Source organism: Pristiophorus japonicus, chromosome 17 (genome assembly GCF_044704955.1).
Source record: "Pristiophorus japonicus isolate sPriJap1 chromosome 17, sPriJap1.hap1, whole genome shotgun sequence".
In the NCBI taxonomy this organism is placed as follows: Eukaryota; Metazoa; Chordata; class Chondrichthyes; family Pristiophoridae; genus Pristiophorus; species Pristiophorus japonicus.
In genome coordinates, this window is record NC_091993.1 from 118,754,743 (window position 1) to 118,771,403 (window position 16,661).

The 16,661-nt window shown below is 48.4% G+C and overlaps 1 protein-coding gene across 2 annotated transcripts in view; it reads right to left on the minus strand.

Moving 5' to 3' along the window:
• etnk2 (ethanolamine kinase 2) overlaps positions 1-2,871 on the minus strand; it is a 67,894-nt gene extending 65,023 nt beyond the window's left edge. For both annotated transcript variants that reach the window (XM_070859217.1, XM_070859218.1), the window contains exon 1: positions 2,556-2,871. In XM_070859217.1, the coding sequence (XP_070715318.1) occupies positions 2,556-2,702 (147 nt within the window). In that variant the 5' untranslated portion in view covers positions 2,703-2,871. The remainder of the gene's footprint in view (positions 1-2,555) is intronic.
• Positions 2,872-16,661: the final 13,790 nt, after the last annotated feature.

Genomic DNA, 16,661 nt, shown 5'->3' on the forward strand with positions numbered 1-16,661 from the left:
TTTTAAGGAGTGTCTTAAAGGAAGAGAAGAGACACGGAGAGGTTTAGGGAGGGAATTCCACAGCTTGGGGCCTAGGCAGCTGAAGGCACGGCCACCGATGGTGGAACAATTAAAAATCAGGAATGCTCCAAAGACCAGAATTAGAGGAGTGCAGATATCACTGAGGGATGTGGGGCTGGAGAAGATTAGAGAGATAGGGAGGGGTGAGGCCATGGAGGGATTTGAAAACAAGGATGAGAATGTTTTTTAAAAAATCAAAATATTGCTTAACCGGGTGCCAATGTAGGTCAGCGAGCACAGGGGCGATGGGCGAACGGATTTGGTGCGAGTTAGGACACGGGCAATCGAGTTTTGGATGACCTGAAGTTTATGGAGGGTAGAATATGGGAGGCCAGCCAGGAGAACATTGGAAAAGTCAAGTCTAGAGGTAACAAAAGCCATGGATGAGGGTTCCAGCAGCACTTTGGCATGTCCTGAGGTTATGAAAGGCACTATACAAATGCACATCTTTCTTTTCCAATTAAGTACATAACAAGTGCATAGCAAGTACTAATACAGCTGAAGTTATATCCTCACTATGTTTTTCCCGAAGCTGATTAAATGATCTTTTGAATTGTTGGCTGCACACTATTGGAAAATGCGTACATGCACCCACCTTAGAGCGTGCAAAACAGTGAGAAACATAGAAACATAGAAAATAGGTGCAGGAGTAGGCCATTCGGCCCTTCGAGCCTGCACCACCATTCAATATCATGGCTGATCATTCCCTCAGTAGCCCTTTCCTGCTTTCTCTCCATACCCCTTGATCCCCTTAGCCACAAGGGCCATATCTAACTCCCTCTTGACTAAATAGAGACTAAAAATGTTTTGAAATAAAATTTGGGTTAAAAGTTAGACTGCAGAAAAAATGGTGTAAACAGGAATTTTAAAAACATTTCCAGGAAGAACATTTTTAAAAGTTAAAGTGTAACCTTGCATGAATCTAGAGAATGAAGGCAAGACTGAAATAAATATCGATAGCAAAAAAAAAACAATCAGAGGAAGGATATCTACTGGCTTGGGGAGAAGAAATCGTCCTTGCTGTGGCTGTACACAATGTCAACTGCGGCTCAGTGGGTAGCACACTCGCCTCCGAGTCAGAAGGTTGTGGCTTTAAAAATCTAGGCTGACACTCCAGTGCAGTGCTGAGGGAGTGCCACACTGTCAGAGGCGCCGCCTTTCAGATGAGACATGTCTGCTCTCAGATGGATGAAAAGGATCCCACAGCACTATTTCGCAGAAGAGCAGGGGAGTTATCCCCGGTTTCCTGGCCAATACTTATCCCTCAATGAACATAACAAAAACAGATTATCTGGTCATTATCACATTGCTGTTTGTGGGAGCTTGCTGTGCGCAAATTGGCTGCCGTGTTTCCCACATTACAACAGTGACTACACTCCAAAAGTACTTCATTGGCTGTAAAGCACTTTGAAACATAAGAACACACATAAGTAGGAGCAGGCGCAGGCCATACAGCCCCTCGAACCTGCTCCTCCATTTAATACGGTAATGGCTGATCCGATAATGGGCTCAGGTCCACTTCCCAGCCCGTTCCCCATAACCCCTTATCGGTGGTCATAAGAGGCACTATATAAATGCAAGTCTTTCTTTACATTTCCAGAGTCCTTGGGGGTCTGAGTGTACAACATGCACATTAAAATATTGCACTGACTCGAGCTGGCCTTGAATGCAATTAAGATAGTTACAACTTTGATGAAGTGTAATTGTGTGTGTGTATGTTTTTAAGCACACCGGCTCTGGGTGGGGAGTGAGCACCCGGAGGTGATCCGCCACCTGTCTCCTGGGTAAGATGCTCAGTAGGGCACCAAAGGATTGGTAGGTTTCAACAGCCAATCGGAACAAAGGGATCGACAAAAGATGAAATCGAAACTGAACCAAGCCAATGAGAAAAATAAATTGGGAGATTGGAATTATGCAATGTAACCAGCAGCTCTCAGACTATATGGCTTCCATATTAAATAACAGGTTCAAATATCACACGGCGAGGATATAAATATTTACATGGCCTTTTCATTTCTGCCCTGTCTGTGTGTGTGTTTCCCCCCCGCAGAGCCGATCCCAGATCCGACGGTGTGTCAATTTCAAACGTGAAACTGCCTGGACCGGGGGGGTGACTGGCACTGGGCTGATTCCAAATGGGAATAAGGGGATAGGGAAAGAAATTGGGAGCGAGCGGACGGACAAACGCCACAATGTATCCCCCCCAAAATAATCAATTGTATCCAGAATCAATGTATCGAGCCGCTCTGGAAGGTGGGGAAACAATGTAACGATTTACAAATTGTATCTATATTCACCCTGGTGGCAGCAGCCCTTTAATTTGGCTGGACTGCACCTGCCATTGGGATGGAAGGGAAGGTTTTAGGGGGGGGGGGGTTGCTGGAGATCCAAGCCCTTCCCCCCACCCCCCCAAGGTGGCCACTTCCTACACCCAGTGCCGAGAGGAGGAGGAGGAGGAGGATGATGATTGTTGAAACTACCCTCGGTGCATTTACCTTGGTCTTCACTTGTTCCACGTCCCATTTGGGCCGCAGCTTGCCGACCAGTTGCAGAGCCCCGGAGATCACGTCGTTTTCATCCACGTAGATGGTGAACTTGGGGACCAGGGGAGCTCCGCTCGGGACGTGCACCTCGGTCTCCATGTCCCGGGCGGCTCGGGGCTGGCAGAAACACAAGAGAAACAGGAGGGGGTTGCGGGCAGGGGGCAGGAGGTGAGCTGCCCTGGGTTATATGGAGCAGAGGGAGGGGAGGGAAGGGAGCTGCGAGCGTGTGCACTCAGCGCCGGCTCCGCCTCCGGAATATCGTCCGATCGCAATGGGGCAGGAAGCGGCTCTGGCAACGACGGGCATGGGGAGGAGGAGAGGAGGGCGAAGGAGGAGCTGCCGCCGACTGGATCGCGGCCGGCTGCCTTCTACAGATGCTTCCCCCTGTCCCTCGGAGGTCGCAACATCAGCACACAGTCTCTGCCGTCTGCTGAAGTCTTTTGCCCGCCACCAGCAACTTTCCCCACTCGCTCTCAACACTTGCCTTCGCAGTGCGCCCTGACAATTGGGCGCGTTGTCGGTTTCTGTGCATTCTGCTGCAGAGGTGACCTCATCAGTGATCTCACACTTTATAATGGAAACAAAACTGTTTATTTAAAAAAAAACAAGTTGCACAGTAAATAAGGGTGGAGATAAATCCTGAATATTAAAAAAAAGAATACACACACATAAAAAACCCCACAACTGGTACAGTAAATAAAGGTGGGTGGTGAGGGGGGGAGGGAAATCCTGAATATTTAAAAAACATGCACACATAATCTAACAGATTCTGTATTAGGGGTATTGTGATGTATTTGTGACTGGTCCAGACATACCTCACAGCGTGACAGATGAGGATGCCTCACATATTTGCCCGAAAACAGGACCCCTATTGTCCTTCAAAGGTTTAGATTTAACCATGTCACTCCCAGGGTTCCGGTTATTATTGCTCAATGTTAAGCTGAAGTGTGCTTCAACACCATAGATGCAGATGAGGAAAGGCCGTGCCTTCTGTTGCCTGGGCCACAAACTCTGGAACTCCCTGCCGAAACCTCTCTGCTCTCTACCTCTCTTTCCTCCTTTAAGACGCTCTTTAAAACCTACCTCTTTTACTCAGCTTTTGGTCACCTGCCCTAATTTCTCCTTATGTGGCTGGGTGTCAATTTTTTTGTCTTATAATACTCCTGTGAAACATCTTGGGATATTTACATAGAAACATAGAAAATAGATTTGATACTCTATCAAACCCCTTCCTAATTTGAAAGACTTCTCCAAGGTTACCCCTCAGCCTTCTCTTTTCTAGAGAAAATGAGCCCCGGCCTATTCAGTCTGTCCTGATAGTTATAACCTCTCAGTTCTGGTATCATCCTTGCAAATCTTTCTTGCATCTTTTCCAGCACCTCTATGTCCTTTTTATAATGTGGAGACCAGAACCGTACACAGTACTCTAAGTGTAGTCTAACCAAGGTTCCATATAACTTCAACATAACTTCCCCGCTTTTCAATTCTATCGCTCTAGAAATGAAGCCCGTTGCTGTGTTTGTACTGTTATGGCCAAGTTAACTTGCACTGCTATGTTCAATGATTTGTGAATGTACACTTGGATCCCTTTGCTCCTCTACCCCATTTAGCCTCATAGTTTCCAAGGCGTATGTGGCTTCTTTATTCGTCCTACCAAAATGCTCCACCTCACACTTACCTATATTAAAATTAATTTGCCATTTACACACCCGTTCTGCAAGTTTATTGTAATTTTTTTGCCTTCCTCAGTGTTAACTATACCCTCCAATCTGGTGTCCTCCGCAAATTTTGAAATTGTACCACCGATTTCCGAGTCCAAATTGTAAATGGTGACCAACAATGGCCTCAGCATGCATCCCAACTTCCGCCAGTCTGAGTAACTGCCATTAACCCCGACTCTCAGTTCTTTGTTTTGCAGCCAGCTAGCTAGCCATCCAACCACTTCATCCCTGTCTCCACATGCTCTGACCTTAGTCATGTGATTACTATGTGGTACCTTGTCGAAGGCCTTTTGAAAATCCACACCTATTACATTTACTGCAACACCCTTGTCTACTCTTTCTGTTACTTCTTCAAAGAATTCAAAAAGCTCTACAGTCTTCGCAAAACAGCATCCAACTGTTCCTTAAACGATTCCATGATGTTTGCCGTGACTATTCTGCGTCGATGTCTATTTCATGTATTGATCACTCTTTCTCTAAAGAAGTGCCTGACATCAGTCTTAAATCTACCTTTTGCTAGTTGCAATCTACGTCCCTTTGCTCTACTGTCACAGTCTAGTTTGAAGTTGTGTTGCAGGTTTAACTTTTCTATGCTGTTTATTATATTTAAGATCACCTCTCAGTCACTTCTCAATAGAAATAAAGGTGTGAGGTGTGTGGAAAATCAGGCTGAGAAGAACAGGACTGCTCTTCAGTTGCGACCTGTTGTTAAGTCCAAAAACTGGGCAAGGGATATGGCATGTATGTAGACCATGTATACTAACTGTATAGTCACATAAGGTGTGCCACCAGAGGGCACTGCGGTGGGAGACCTGAGGGTCACCTGCATAGGTGTGCAGGGCCCAGTATAAAAGGCTGCCCACCATGCTTGTGCCTCACTCTGGAGTTACGATAAATGGGACTAAGGTCACAACAGCTCAAGTACAATACTAGACCTCATGGAGTCATTCATAAGAGTATTAAAGACACAACATCTGGCGACGAGATTATGAATGTTCACGCAAAAATGGTGCATTAGAAAAGTTCTCAGAGGGTGAAGATTGGGAAGCCTTTACCAAGCGGCTCGACCAATATTTCATAGCAAACGACCTGGTAGGCGATGATCCGGCCACGCTGGCAGAAAAGCGCAGAGTTAACTGTTGACCAGTTGTGGGTCCGCGGTCCACGACCTCATCAGGTACTTGCTTGCACCAGAGAAAACAATGACCAAGTCATACGAGGAGCTGAAAGTGCTAATTCGGGACCAACTCAAACCGAAGGAGAGCATCCTCACGGCCAGGCATCGATTTTATACACACCGCCGCCCCGAGGGCCAGGAAATCGCGAAGTACGCTGCCGATCTCCGGAGGTTGGCAGGACCGTGTGAATTCGGCGCATCCCTCGCCGATGCGTTGCGGGACGACTTCGTAATTGGCATCGGTCATGAGGCCTTCTTCACCGGCTACTGTCTGCCGAAACCACCGTCACTCTGCAGAAGGCCATCAGCATCAGCCAGGCATTCATGACCTCAAGCTGCAGCTCCAAGCAGATGATGACTCACTCTCAGGACTCAAACCCGGCAAGTACTGTAACTAGAATGGCACCTTTCACAGGCAGAACTGTTGAACGTGAATCTGCCCAGGGCGGTGTGTACAGGTCCCGAGTCCTTTAACTCAGAGTCCGCCGAGAGGTGCAAACGTAAGTCGAGTAGCACCATGCTGGCGTTGCGGAGGTAATCATAGGGCTCATCAGTGTCAATTCAGAGTCTACATGTGCAAAAGCTGCAGCACAAAGGGCTACCTCATGCGAATGTGCAAAAGAGCTGTGACTCACCACGTGGAAGAGGAGACAGCAGATGGCTGTGAATCCAGCGCGGATTACGAGGAGATGGCTAGAGAGGCAGCTCAGTCCCAGGACGAAGTGTATGGAATATATACCTGCATCACAGATTGTCCTCCAGTGACAATGGAAGTCGAGATAAATGGCATTTCAGTCTTCATGGAAGTGGACACGGGGGCGAGTCAGTCAGTAATGAGCCAGGAAGCCTTTGAGAGGCTATGGAATGATCAAGCTGAACAACACAAGCTGGTCCCGGTTCAGGCAAAGCTGCGCACCTTCACAAAGGAACTGCTATCAGTTGTTGGTAGTGCAGATATAAGTGTATCCCATGATGGCGCGGTGCACAATTTACCATTGTGGATTGTTTCAGGTGATGGACCAATGTTACTTGAAAGAAGATGGATGGGGAAGATTCATTGGAACTGGGAAGACTTCATCCCTCCAGCGATCGACGTCCCCCGTGCTCAGAGGCAGAGCAAGCCTCCACCTTCGGTAGGATCAGGCACTGGAGAACAGATCCGCAACAGCTCACGTACAATACTAGACCTCGTGGAGTCATTCATAAGAATATTAAAGACATAACAGGATAGAATAGGGAGGCACTGGAGGGATGGGGTCATGGCTTTGAGTTCTGAGACGAGTCCAAGACTGGGCATGGGTAGTCTAGAAGGAAGGCAGAGGTGGGACAGAAGGAGGACAGAGGTGGATAGGATGAGGACAGGGTGGATAGAAGGAGGACAGGATGGAGAGAAAGAGAGCAGGGATAGAGAGAAGAGGACAGTGATGGGTTACCAGCTCAAGTTGTGATGCTTTGCCAATGCTGACTGTCATGTATGTAACCTCAATGTAACACCACTGTATTACTGTATACACTCAACCCAGATACACACCTTGACCACAAGGGGTGAACTTGTGGGAGACACTCCTTACCTGATCACACAAGTATAAAAGGGGAGGTCCCACGCAAGGTCACCACTTGGAGTCCTGTGAATAAAGAGTTAAGGTCACAGAGTGACATTGTTCCCAGAATGTGCCTCATATGATTTCATGCAGTAGAGTAAGGACTTTATATTGGCGACGAGAAACGGGAATTCACGACCCACGAGAATGGCCACCGGTAGCACAGAGGAATGGTACTGTGTTGGGGAAGACTGGGCCGATTTTGTCGAGAGGCTTCAGCAAATCTTTGTTCCGAAAGAATGGCTGGGGGATGCAGTGGCCGACAAGTGACGGGCTCATCTCTTGACCAGCTGTGGACCAAAGACTTACGCGCTCATCAAGGACCTACTAGCACCCGAAAAGCCGGCGGACAAAACCTTTGAAGAACTTAGCAAATTGATCGGGGAGCACCTCAAACCGGCGAGTAGCATACATATGGCCCGACACAGATTCTACACCCACCGACATCAGGAAGGACAGAGCATACCGGACTTCGTAGTGGATCTCCGGCGTTTGGCCAGCCTCTGTAACTTCACAGATGCCTGCAGGGGGGAGATGCTAAGGGACTTCTTTATCGAGGGCATCGGTCAAGCGGGGATTTTCTGCAAGTTAATTGAGACCAAGGATTTGACCTTGGAAGCGACGGCATTGCTTGCTCAAACTTTCATGGCGAGAAGGAAGAGACGAAAATAATATACGCGCGCAATTCTGCCCCTAACACGGCGAGGGATCAGGGAGTCAACATCATCAATGCGGCTCAGAGCCCCGCAGGCAGGCAGGGGCAGTTCGACACCCCCCAGGCAGCAATAGACCCCAGAGCAGGTTGAACGGACATTCACGCCAATCACAGCGGACAATGCGGCCCGGGATGGGGCCATTGACACCCACTAATAGGGTACTTAAGGGCAGTCCAAGGGACAGTCAGCGCAGAATGTCTAGCCATAGTCCCTTTGTTCCCAACAATGGAAGCTTTAACTCATGCAAGAGGTGTGGGGGAAAACACCCAGCCAGATCTTGCAGATTTCAACAGTTTGTCTGCAATCTCAGTGGCCATTTAGCTCGAATGTGCAGGAAGCCTGCAACCAGACTAATATATGAGGCGGATGGACCAGAAGAGGGTCCCCTGAGGCAGGATGACTTTTGGGGCGAATCGATGGACGTCGTGGTTCAGCGGGTCCATGTGGCGAATATTCACAGTTCATACACCAAAACGCCACCCATGACGATGAAGGTTTTGTTAAATGGTATCCCTGTACGCATGGAGCTGGACACTGGGGCCAGTCAGTCACTCATGGGCGTTCAGCAATTTGAGAAGCTATGGCCATTTAAAGCCAGTAGACCAAAATTAGCACGTGTTGAGACACTATTACGGACTTACACTAAAGAAATCATTCCAGTGCTAGACAGTGCAATGTTGGCTGTCACACACAATGGGCTAGTGAATCGGCTGCTGCTCTGGATTGTCCCGGGCAATGGTCCTGCACTGTTGGGGAGGAGCTAGTTAGCTGAGATGAACTCAAAATGGGGGGATGTTCACGCAATGTCATCTGTGGAGCGATGCTCACAAGTTCGTGCTCACAAGTCCTACAACAATTTGATTCACTATTCCAACTTGGCGTCGGGACTTTCAAAGGCACTAAAGTAGTGATACACATCACCCCGTTCGCCAGGCTAGTGCACCACAAAGCCAGAGCGGTGCCGCATGTAATGCGGGAAAAGATCGAGAGCGAATTGGACCGGCTGTTGAGAGAGGGCATCATCTCGCCTGTTGAAGTCAGCGACTGGGCGAGCCCCATTGTTCCCGTCCTAAAAGCGGATGGTTCTGTCAGGATCTGTGGCGACTACAAGGCCACAATCAATCGGATGTCCCTACAAGACCAATACCCACTCCCGAGAGCGGAGGACCTTTTCGCTACGCTGGCAGGCGGCAAGCTGTTCACCAAGTTGGACCTCACTTCAGCCTATATGACCCAGGAACTGGCCGACGAATCCAAACTACTGACCACCATCACCACGCACAAGGGACTGTTCGTTTATAACAGGTGCCCGTTTGGCATTCGATCAGCGGCCGTGATTTTTCAACGGAACATGGAAAGCCTGCTTAAATCCATTCCTGGTACGATCGTATTCCAGGACGACATCTTCATCACGGACCGAGACACCAAGGAACACCTCCACAACCTGGAGGAGGTGCTACGCCGACTGGACCGGGTAGGCCTGCGACTCAAGAAGTCTAAATGTGTGCTTTAGCCCCTGAGGTTGAGTTTCTGGGCAGGAGGGTTGCTGCAGATGGGATTCGGCCCACCGAATCCAAAACAGAGGTGATTCGACGAGCACCCAGGCCCTGCAACACATCGGAGCTGCTTTCATTCCTGGGACTGCGGAACTATTTCGGGAACTTTCTGCCGATCTTGAGCACGTTGTTGGAGCCGCTACACGTGCTCCTGCGTAAGGGTTGCAATTGGTTTTGGGGGGACTGTCAGGAATGGGTTTTTGATCGGGCGCGAAACCTACTTTGTTCAAACAAGTTGTTGACCCTGTACGACCCCTGTAAAAAATTGGTTCTTACATGTGATGCATCGTCCTATGGGGTTGGGTGCGTGTTGCAGCAGGGCAATGCTGAGGGTCAACTACAACCTGTGGCTTATGCCTCCAGGTCGTTCTCTTAAGCAGAACGGGGATATGGCATGGTCGAGAAGGACGCGCTTGCATGTGTCTATGGCGTAATAAAAATGCATCAGTACCTCTTTGGTAGGAAGTTTGAGTTAGAGACAGACTACAAGCCATTAACATCCCTGTTGTCAGACAGCAAAGCTATCAATGCCAATGCATCAGCTCGCATACAGCGATGTGCCCTCATGCTGGCTGCTTATGACTACTCCATCCGGCACCGGCCCGGCACTGAAAATTGCGCTGACGCGCTCAGCAGGCTTCCACTGGCCACCACTGAGGGGGCAGCGGAGCAAAGCGCCGAGATGGTCATGGCTGTCAATGCCTTTGACAGCGCAGGCTCCCCCATCACAGCCCGCCAGATCAAAATCTGGACAAACAGAGATCCCCTCCTATCCCTGATTAAGAAATGTGTCCTGACTGGGGATTGGGCGCCCGCACATGGAGCATGCCCTGAGGAGGTCAGACCGTTCCACAGACGGATGGATGAACTCTCCATCCAAGCTGACTGCCTACTATGGGGCAGCCGGGTAGTTATGCCCCAGAAGGGCAGGGAGGCATTCATCCGGGAACTCCACAGCGAGCACCCAGGCATTGTGCTGATGAAGGCCATTGCTCGGTCACACGTTTGGTGGCCAGGAATTGATTCAGACCTGGAACACTGTGTTCGCAGGTGCACGACGTATGCCCAGCTGAGTAATGCCCCCAGGGAGGACCCGCTCAGCCCGTGGCCCTGGCCCACCATGCCATGGTCACGCATTCATGTTGACTACACGGGCCCGTTCATGGTAAAATGTTCCTCACCGTGGTAGATGCGTACTCGAAATGGATCAAGTGCTTCATTCAGCACGTCATCCACCACCGTGGAAAGCCTCCATGTGATCTTTGCAACCCATGGCTTGCTGGACATCCTGGTTAGTGATAATGGCCCATGTTTCACAAGCTACGAATTCCGAGAGTTTATATCGGGCAATGGCATCAACCACGTCAGGACTGCGCCGTTCAAGCCGGCCTCCAATGGCCAGGCGGAACGTGCGGTCGAAATCATTAAGCAAGGTATGCTCACGATTCAAGGACCCTCCCTACAATGCTGCCTATCGCGCCTCCTGCTGGCCTATAGATCCCGACCGCACTCGCTCACGGGTCCCGCCCGCAGAGCAACTCATGAAATGGACACTCGAAACTCGGTTGTCCCTCATTCACCTAGTCCTGACCGACATGGTTGAGGGCAAGCGCAAGTCACAAAACAAGTACCATGACCGTAATGCGAGGGGGAGATGTATAGAAAGAAATGATCCTGTATTCGTCCTCAATCATGCCATGGGGCCCAAATGGCTCGAGGGTACTGTAATTGACAAAGCGGGGAATAGGGTCATTGTGGTAAAACTCAACTATGGTCAGATATGCCGTAAGCATCTGGACCAAGTAAAAAAAAGGTTCAGCATTGACACGGAGGAACCTGAAGAAGACCATGAGCTGGAGCTCACACTACCCCCAGTGAACGTGCAACAAGAGCAATCAGAAGAATGCACAGTCCCTGAGGTCAGCCCGGACAGGCCGGAATCACCACAGGTGACAGACACTCACGTCAGTGTCCAACAACCAGAGCCCCAACTGCGGCGCTCCACGAGGGAGCGTAGACCACCTGAAAGACTTAACCTATGATCCCAATAAGACTTTTGGGGGGAAGGTGATGTCACATATGTAACCTCAATGTAACACCACTCTATTACTGTATACACTCAACCTAGATGCACACCTTGACCACAAAGGGGTGAACTTGTGGGAGACACACTCCTTACCTGATCACACAGGTATAAAAAGGGAGGTCCCACGCAGGGTCATCATTTGGAGTCCAGTGAATAAAGAGTTACGGTCACAGAGTGACCTTGCTCCCAGAATGTGCCTCGTGTGGTTTCATGCTGTAGAGTAAGGACTTTACACTGACAATGCATTGAAAATCCTGAGAGCGAACTGTCTCAAAATTTGGCAGGGTGTCTCAGGTGGGAGACTAAAGGAACCCCTGGCCAATTGACGAAACAGCTGGAAACATCTGCAAGTTGTTGTTGTTTTCTTCTGCTGTAACTGCGTGTCTTCATAATAAGCTGCAACGCTTCCCCACATCTCTTGCTGTATCTCCAATACACAGGGCCAGGCGATTTACTGTAGCTCCATTGCTCCACACTCAAACCTTCTTCCAGCTCTGCTCCCAATGATACCAACCCTTTGGTGGTTCATCATCATCATCATCATCATCATAGGCAGTCCTTCGAAATGAGAATGACTTGCTTCCACGCCAAAAAAAAAAGGATGAGTTCACAGGTGTTTCAAATGAAGAAACCGAACTACATCCTGAAGGGTGGAAGATGCCTGTGCGTGGATTTTAAAAAAATGAGGTGGTCATTGCACACCAGCCACCATGGTGGTTACTATGTCGTTGTGCTCTATCTCTGTTGCTGCAGCTGCCATCACCTGCAGCAACTTGTAACAGCTTCCCTCCTGGCCGTTATCTCGTCCACCCCAGACCTGCTCGCCCAGCTTGCTTTTCTGATCATAAAATCTTACATAAGAACATCAGAAACAGGGGCAGCAGTAGGCCAGTTGGCCCCTTGAGCCTGCTCCGCCATTCAGTAAGATCATGGCCGATCTGATCTTGGCCTCAACTTCACTCTGCCCGCTCCCCATAACCCTTAACTCCCTTATCATTTAAAAATCTGTTTATCTCCACCTTAGATTTATTCAATGACCACAGCTCTCTGGGGCAGAGAATTCCAAAGATTCACGACCCTCTGAGAGAAGAAATTCCTCCTCATATTTCCGTTTTAAATGGACGACCTCTTATTCTGGAACTATGCCCCCTAGTTCTAGATTCCCCCACGAGGGGGAAGCATCCTCTCAGCATCTACCCTGTCAAGCCCCCTTGGAGCTTACAGCACAGAAGGAGGCCAATGGCTCACCGTGCCTGTGTCGGCTCTTTGAAAGAGCTATCCAATTCGTCCCACTCCCCCTGCTCCTGATCAGGAATTCTCGACATAAGTGAAACCTCAGTATTTGATATCTACATCAATAATTGTTCGCCAAATCCGAGCTGCCGAGTAGAACAGGAGCTCAAGCCACGAATCCAGCGTTTGGTGAGGAAATAAGGCCCTGCGGCAGCAGTATGTCTGCAGCTGTTTTCTTTCTTTGTTGTTGCTGATTTTATGAAAGTCATCTTGTCACCGACCATGAAACGCAATTTTATTAATCTTGGGCTTTAATTACAGCAAAAAAAAAGAAATGTTTCATGTCAGAAATGTACTGAACACATCTCAACACTTCTCCAATCCCTTCACTGACGTTACAGGAATGCTGCACAAATGTCCATCTTCTCTGCTTGTCAGCAAATCAATGCATTACCAAGAAATAAGGTCAATACCACAAGACTGAGACGCTGGTGTCATTCGCATTGGGTGCAGCTGGCTACTTTGGAACCAAAGATGTTGGGGAGCTGATGTAGCCAAAGAATTTGCCCCAGAGGCTCGAGGTACAACACATGAGATGCTTGCTAAGTAGAATTAACGGCGTAGAAACTGGCCCCCAACTGGTCTATGCCGCATTTATGCTCCACACGAGCCTCCTCCCACCCTATCAGCATATCCTTCTATTCCTTTCTCCGTCATATGCTTATCTCCCACGAGACTCCCAAACAAGCGCTCTACTCGGAACTCCTTCACGGCAAATCGAGCCAAAGCTGGGCAGAGGAAACGTTACAAGGACACCCTCAAAGCCTCTTTGATAAAGTGCAACATTCCCACCGACACCTGGGAGCCCCTGGCCCTAAGTGGAGGAAGTGCATCCGGGAGGGCGCTGAGCACCTCGAGTCTCCTCGACGAGAGCATGCAGAAATCAAGCGCAGGCAGCGGAAAGAGAGTGCGGCAAACTAGTCCCACCCTCGCTTACCCTCAACGACTATCTGTCCCACCTGTGACAGGGACTGTGGTTCTCGTATTGGACTGTTCAGCCACCTAAGAACTCATTTTAAGAGTGGAAGCAAGTCTTCCTCGATTCCGAGGGACTGCTTATGATGGCTTATCTAGCTTACCCTTAAATGCATCAAAATCAAATAGCGTTTGGAAATGACTTCTGGGAGATGTAGCTGAACAAATCTTGATAAGTTCCGATACCACACACCCCTCCTCCTCTCTAATATAATGTTAATTATTTTTAACAAGAAATATTGGGTTGTTATTGCTTATACTCGGTTTTGAATGCCAGCAGTTTAAAAAGTTGGGCAAGCAAAATGGAGCTAGGTCACCCAGACACTGTGTGTAAAGTTGCACTGGTAGTGAAAGTTCCATCGGCACCATGATTAGGGTTGTGGTTTGTGCTGGAGAGTGACCTTTGTTTTATCAAAGAAAGAGCAAAGTTGCACCAAATGTCTGTTTCCAGCTGCCTCTAGCCAACAGTTGTAAAGCTTAAAACAGGGCAACAAGGATTGGTACAGATATTGGCAAACATATAGCAATCTCCATTTATAACATAAGAACATAATAATTAGGAGCAGAAGTAGGCCATTTGGCTCCTCGAGCCTTCTCCGCCATTCGATGAGATCATGGCTGATCTTCTACCTCAACTCCAATTTCCTGCACTGTCCCCATATCCCTTGATGCCCTTAATATCCAAAAATCTATTGATTTCTGTCTTGAGTATGCTCAAAGACTGAGCTTCCACAGCCCTCTGGGGTAGAGAATTCCAAACATTCACCACCCTCCGAGTGAAGAAATTTCTCCTCATCTCAGTCCTAAACGGCCGACCCCTTATTCTGAGACTGTGACCCCTGGTTCCTGACTCCCCAGCCAGGGGGAAACATCCTCCCCGCATCTACCCTGTCAAGCCCTGTCAGAATTTTGCATGTTTCAGTTTGAGATTCTGGGGTAATTTGTTAAGCCGCACTTCTCATTTCAGTCGAGAAAGAGAGAGAGAAAGATAAATAAGGGCAGCTTTAGAGTTACTGCACGGGGAGATGAAGAGGAATGGAACCTAACATGTCAAAGGCACTGGAAAGTCAGGCAGCAGCTGGTGGGTTCTGCGTTGGGGCGTGGGAAAGGTCAACACAAAGGATGCTGTAGGAAACCCAGTCTGGAACAGCAGCCAACAAGCCACGGGACTGGAGAGAAAGCCCGAGCGAGGCTAAACCAGAGTTGCTAAGCATGTAATCTTCATGTAGAATTCTTCTTCTTCTTCTTCCATATGGTAGTAACAAAGCAATATCCAAGTCGGATATCCAGGCCAAAGCTTCCGGTGTAACAGCCTGGATATCTTGTAGGCTGCCTGTGAATTCCCTCTGATGATGTGCTCCAGGGTCTGATTCGGAGCTCCACAGTCACATGATGGGGAGGCTTTAATCTTTCATCTATGGAGAAGGTGGCAGCATCGACCGTGACCGGTTCTGAGGCGGTTGATGGTTGTCCACTATTTGCGAGGAAGGTTTGATCCTACAGGTTGTACTGTGGGCTCCTCGATAAGGAATCCATTCCGTATGTCGCAGTTCTTTCAAGCATTTCGCCGTCGGTCATCAAGGAGATCGCTGAAGGGTTTCGGAGTGTAGACAGTCTGAATGGTCACAAACAGATGAGTGGCTGGTTTTCTCTTTAAGATTACCTGTGTATGTTCGGAGATGGAGCCCATATTAAGGAGGCTGTATTTTACTTGAAGTCACCCCAGAGTGATATCATGACTATGATTGGCAAATGGAACCATGGCTGAAGGCCTTGTTGTTGATGCAGCTCTTGAAATTATTAAAGTGATATTTTTATATAAAACCCACCAATGTTATGAAACTGGTTACGTATACCGAGAGTGTAGATGTCAAAAATTGAAGGCCAGGATTACAGGAGAGGCCTACACCATGGTAAACAGATATTTAAAATTATTTATGAGGTAAATTCCCTAATTGCGTGCTCCCAGGGAGAGTGGGTTGATGATTCAGCTCTACACTGTGGTAGCCCTATCTCTGATCCACATCTCTTTGAAGCATGGGTACCCTCCTGTGATTATGGGATTGGTGAATTTACCTGAATAACAACATTCAATAGGATAATATTAAAGAGTTTTGATTCACAGGAAAAGCAATCCATTTGTGATGAGGTACAACATGCTTTATGCAAAAAAACGTATAGTCATCCCATTTCCTGCCAGCTCCTTCCTCCTGTACAGTCTGTACATATATTTTCTTTATTGGGGGGGGGAGGGGGGGAGAGGGGGAGGATGGAAAAGTGGGGGAGGGGCGGTGCGGGAGAGGAAGAATGATATGCGATATGTCAGCCGAAAGAATCTCCAGCAAGCATAGAATCATAGAAATATTACGGCACAGAAGGAGGCCATTTGGCTCATCGTGTCCATGTCCATCTGGCCCTCCTCCAATTCATAAAGAAAGAAAGACTTAGCTTTATATAAGCGCCTGTCATGAACACCGTGCCTCTCAAAGCGCTTTACAGCCAATGAAGTACTTTTGGAGTGTAGTCACTGTTGTAATGTGGGAAACGCGGCAGCCAATTTGTGCACAGCAAGCTCCCACAAACAGTTATGTGATCATGACCAGATAAACTGTTTTACTGATACAAAAGCAAGATACTGCGGATGTTGGAATCTGGAATAAAAACAGAAAATGCTGGAAATCTCAGCGGGTCAGGCAGCACCTGTGGAGAGAGAAACAGAGTTAACATTTCAGGTCGCTGACTGGTTCTGACAAAGGGTCATCGACCTGAAACGTTAATTCTGTTTCTTTCTCCACAGATACTGCCTAACCCACTGAGTATTCCCCACATTTTCTGTTTTTAATCTGTTTTGTTATGTTGATTGAGGGATAAATATTGGCCAGGACACTGGGGATAACTCCCCTGCTCTTCTTCGAAATAGTGCCATGGGATCT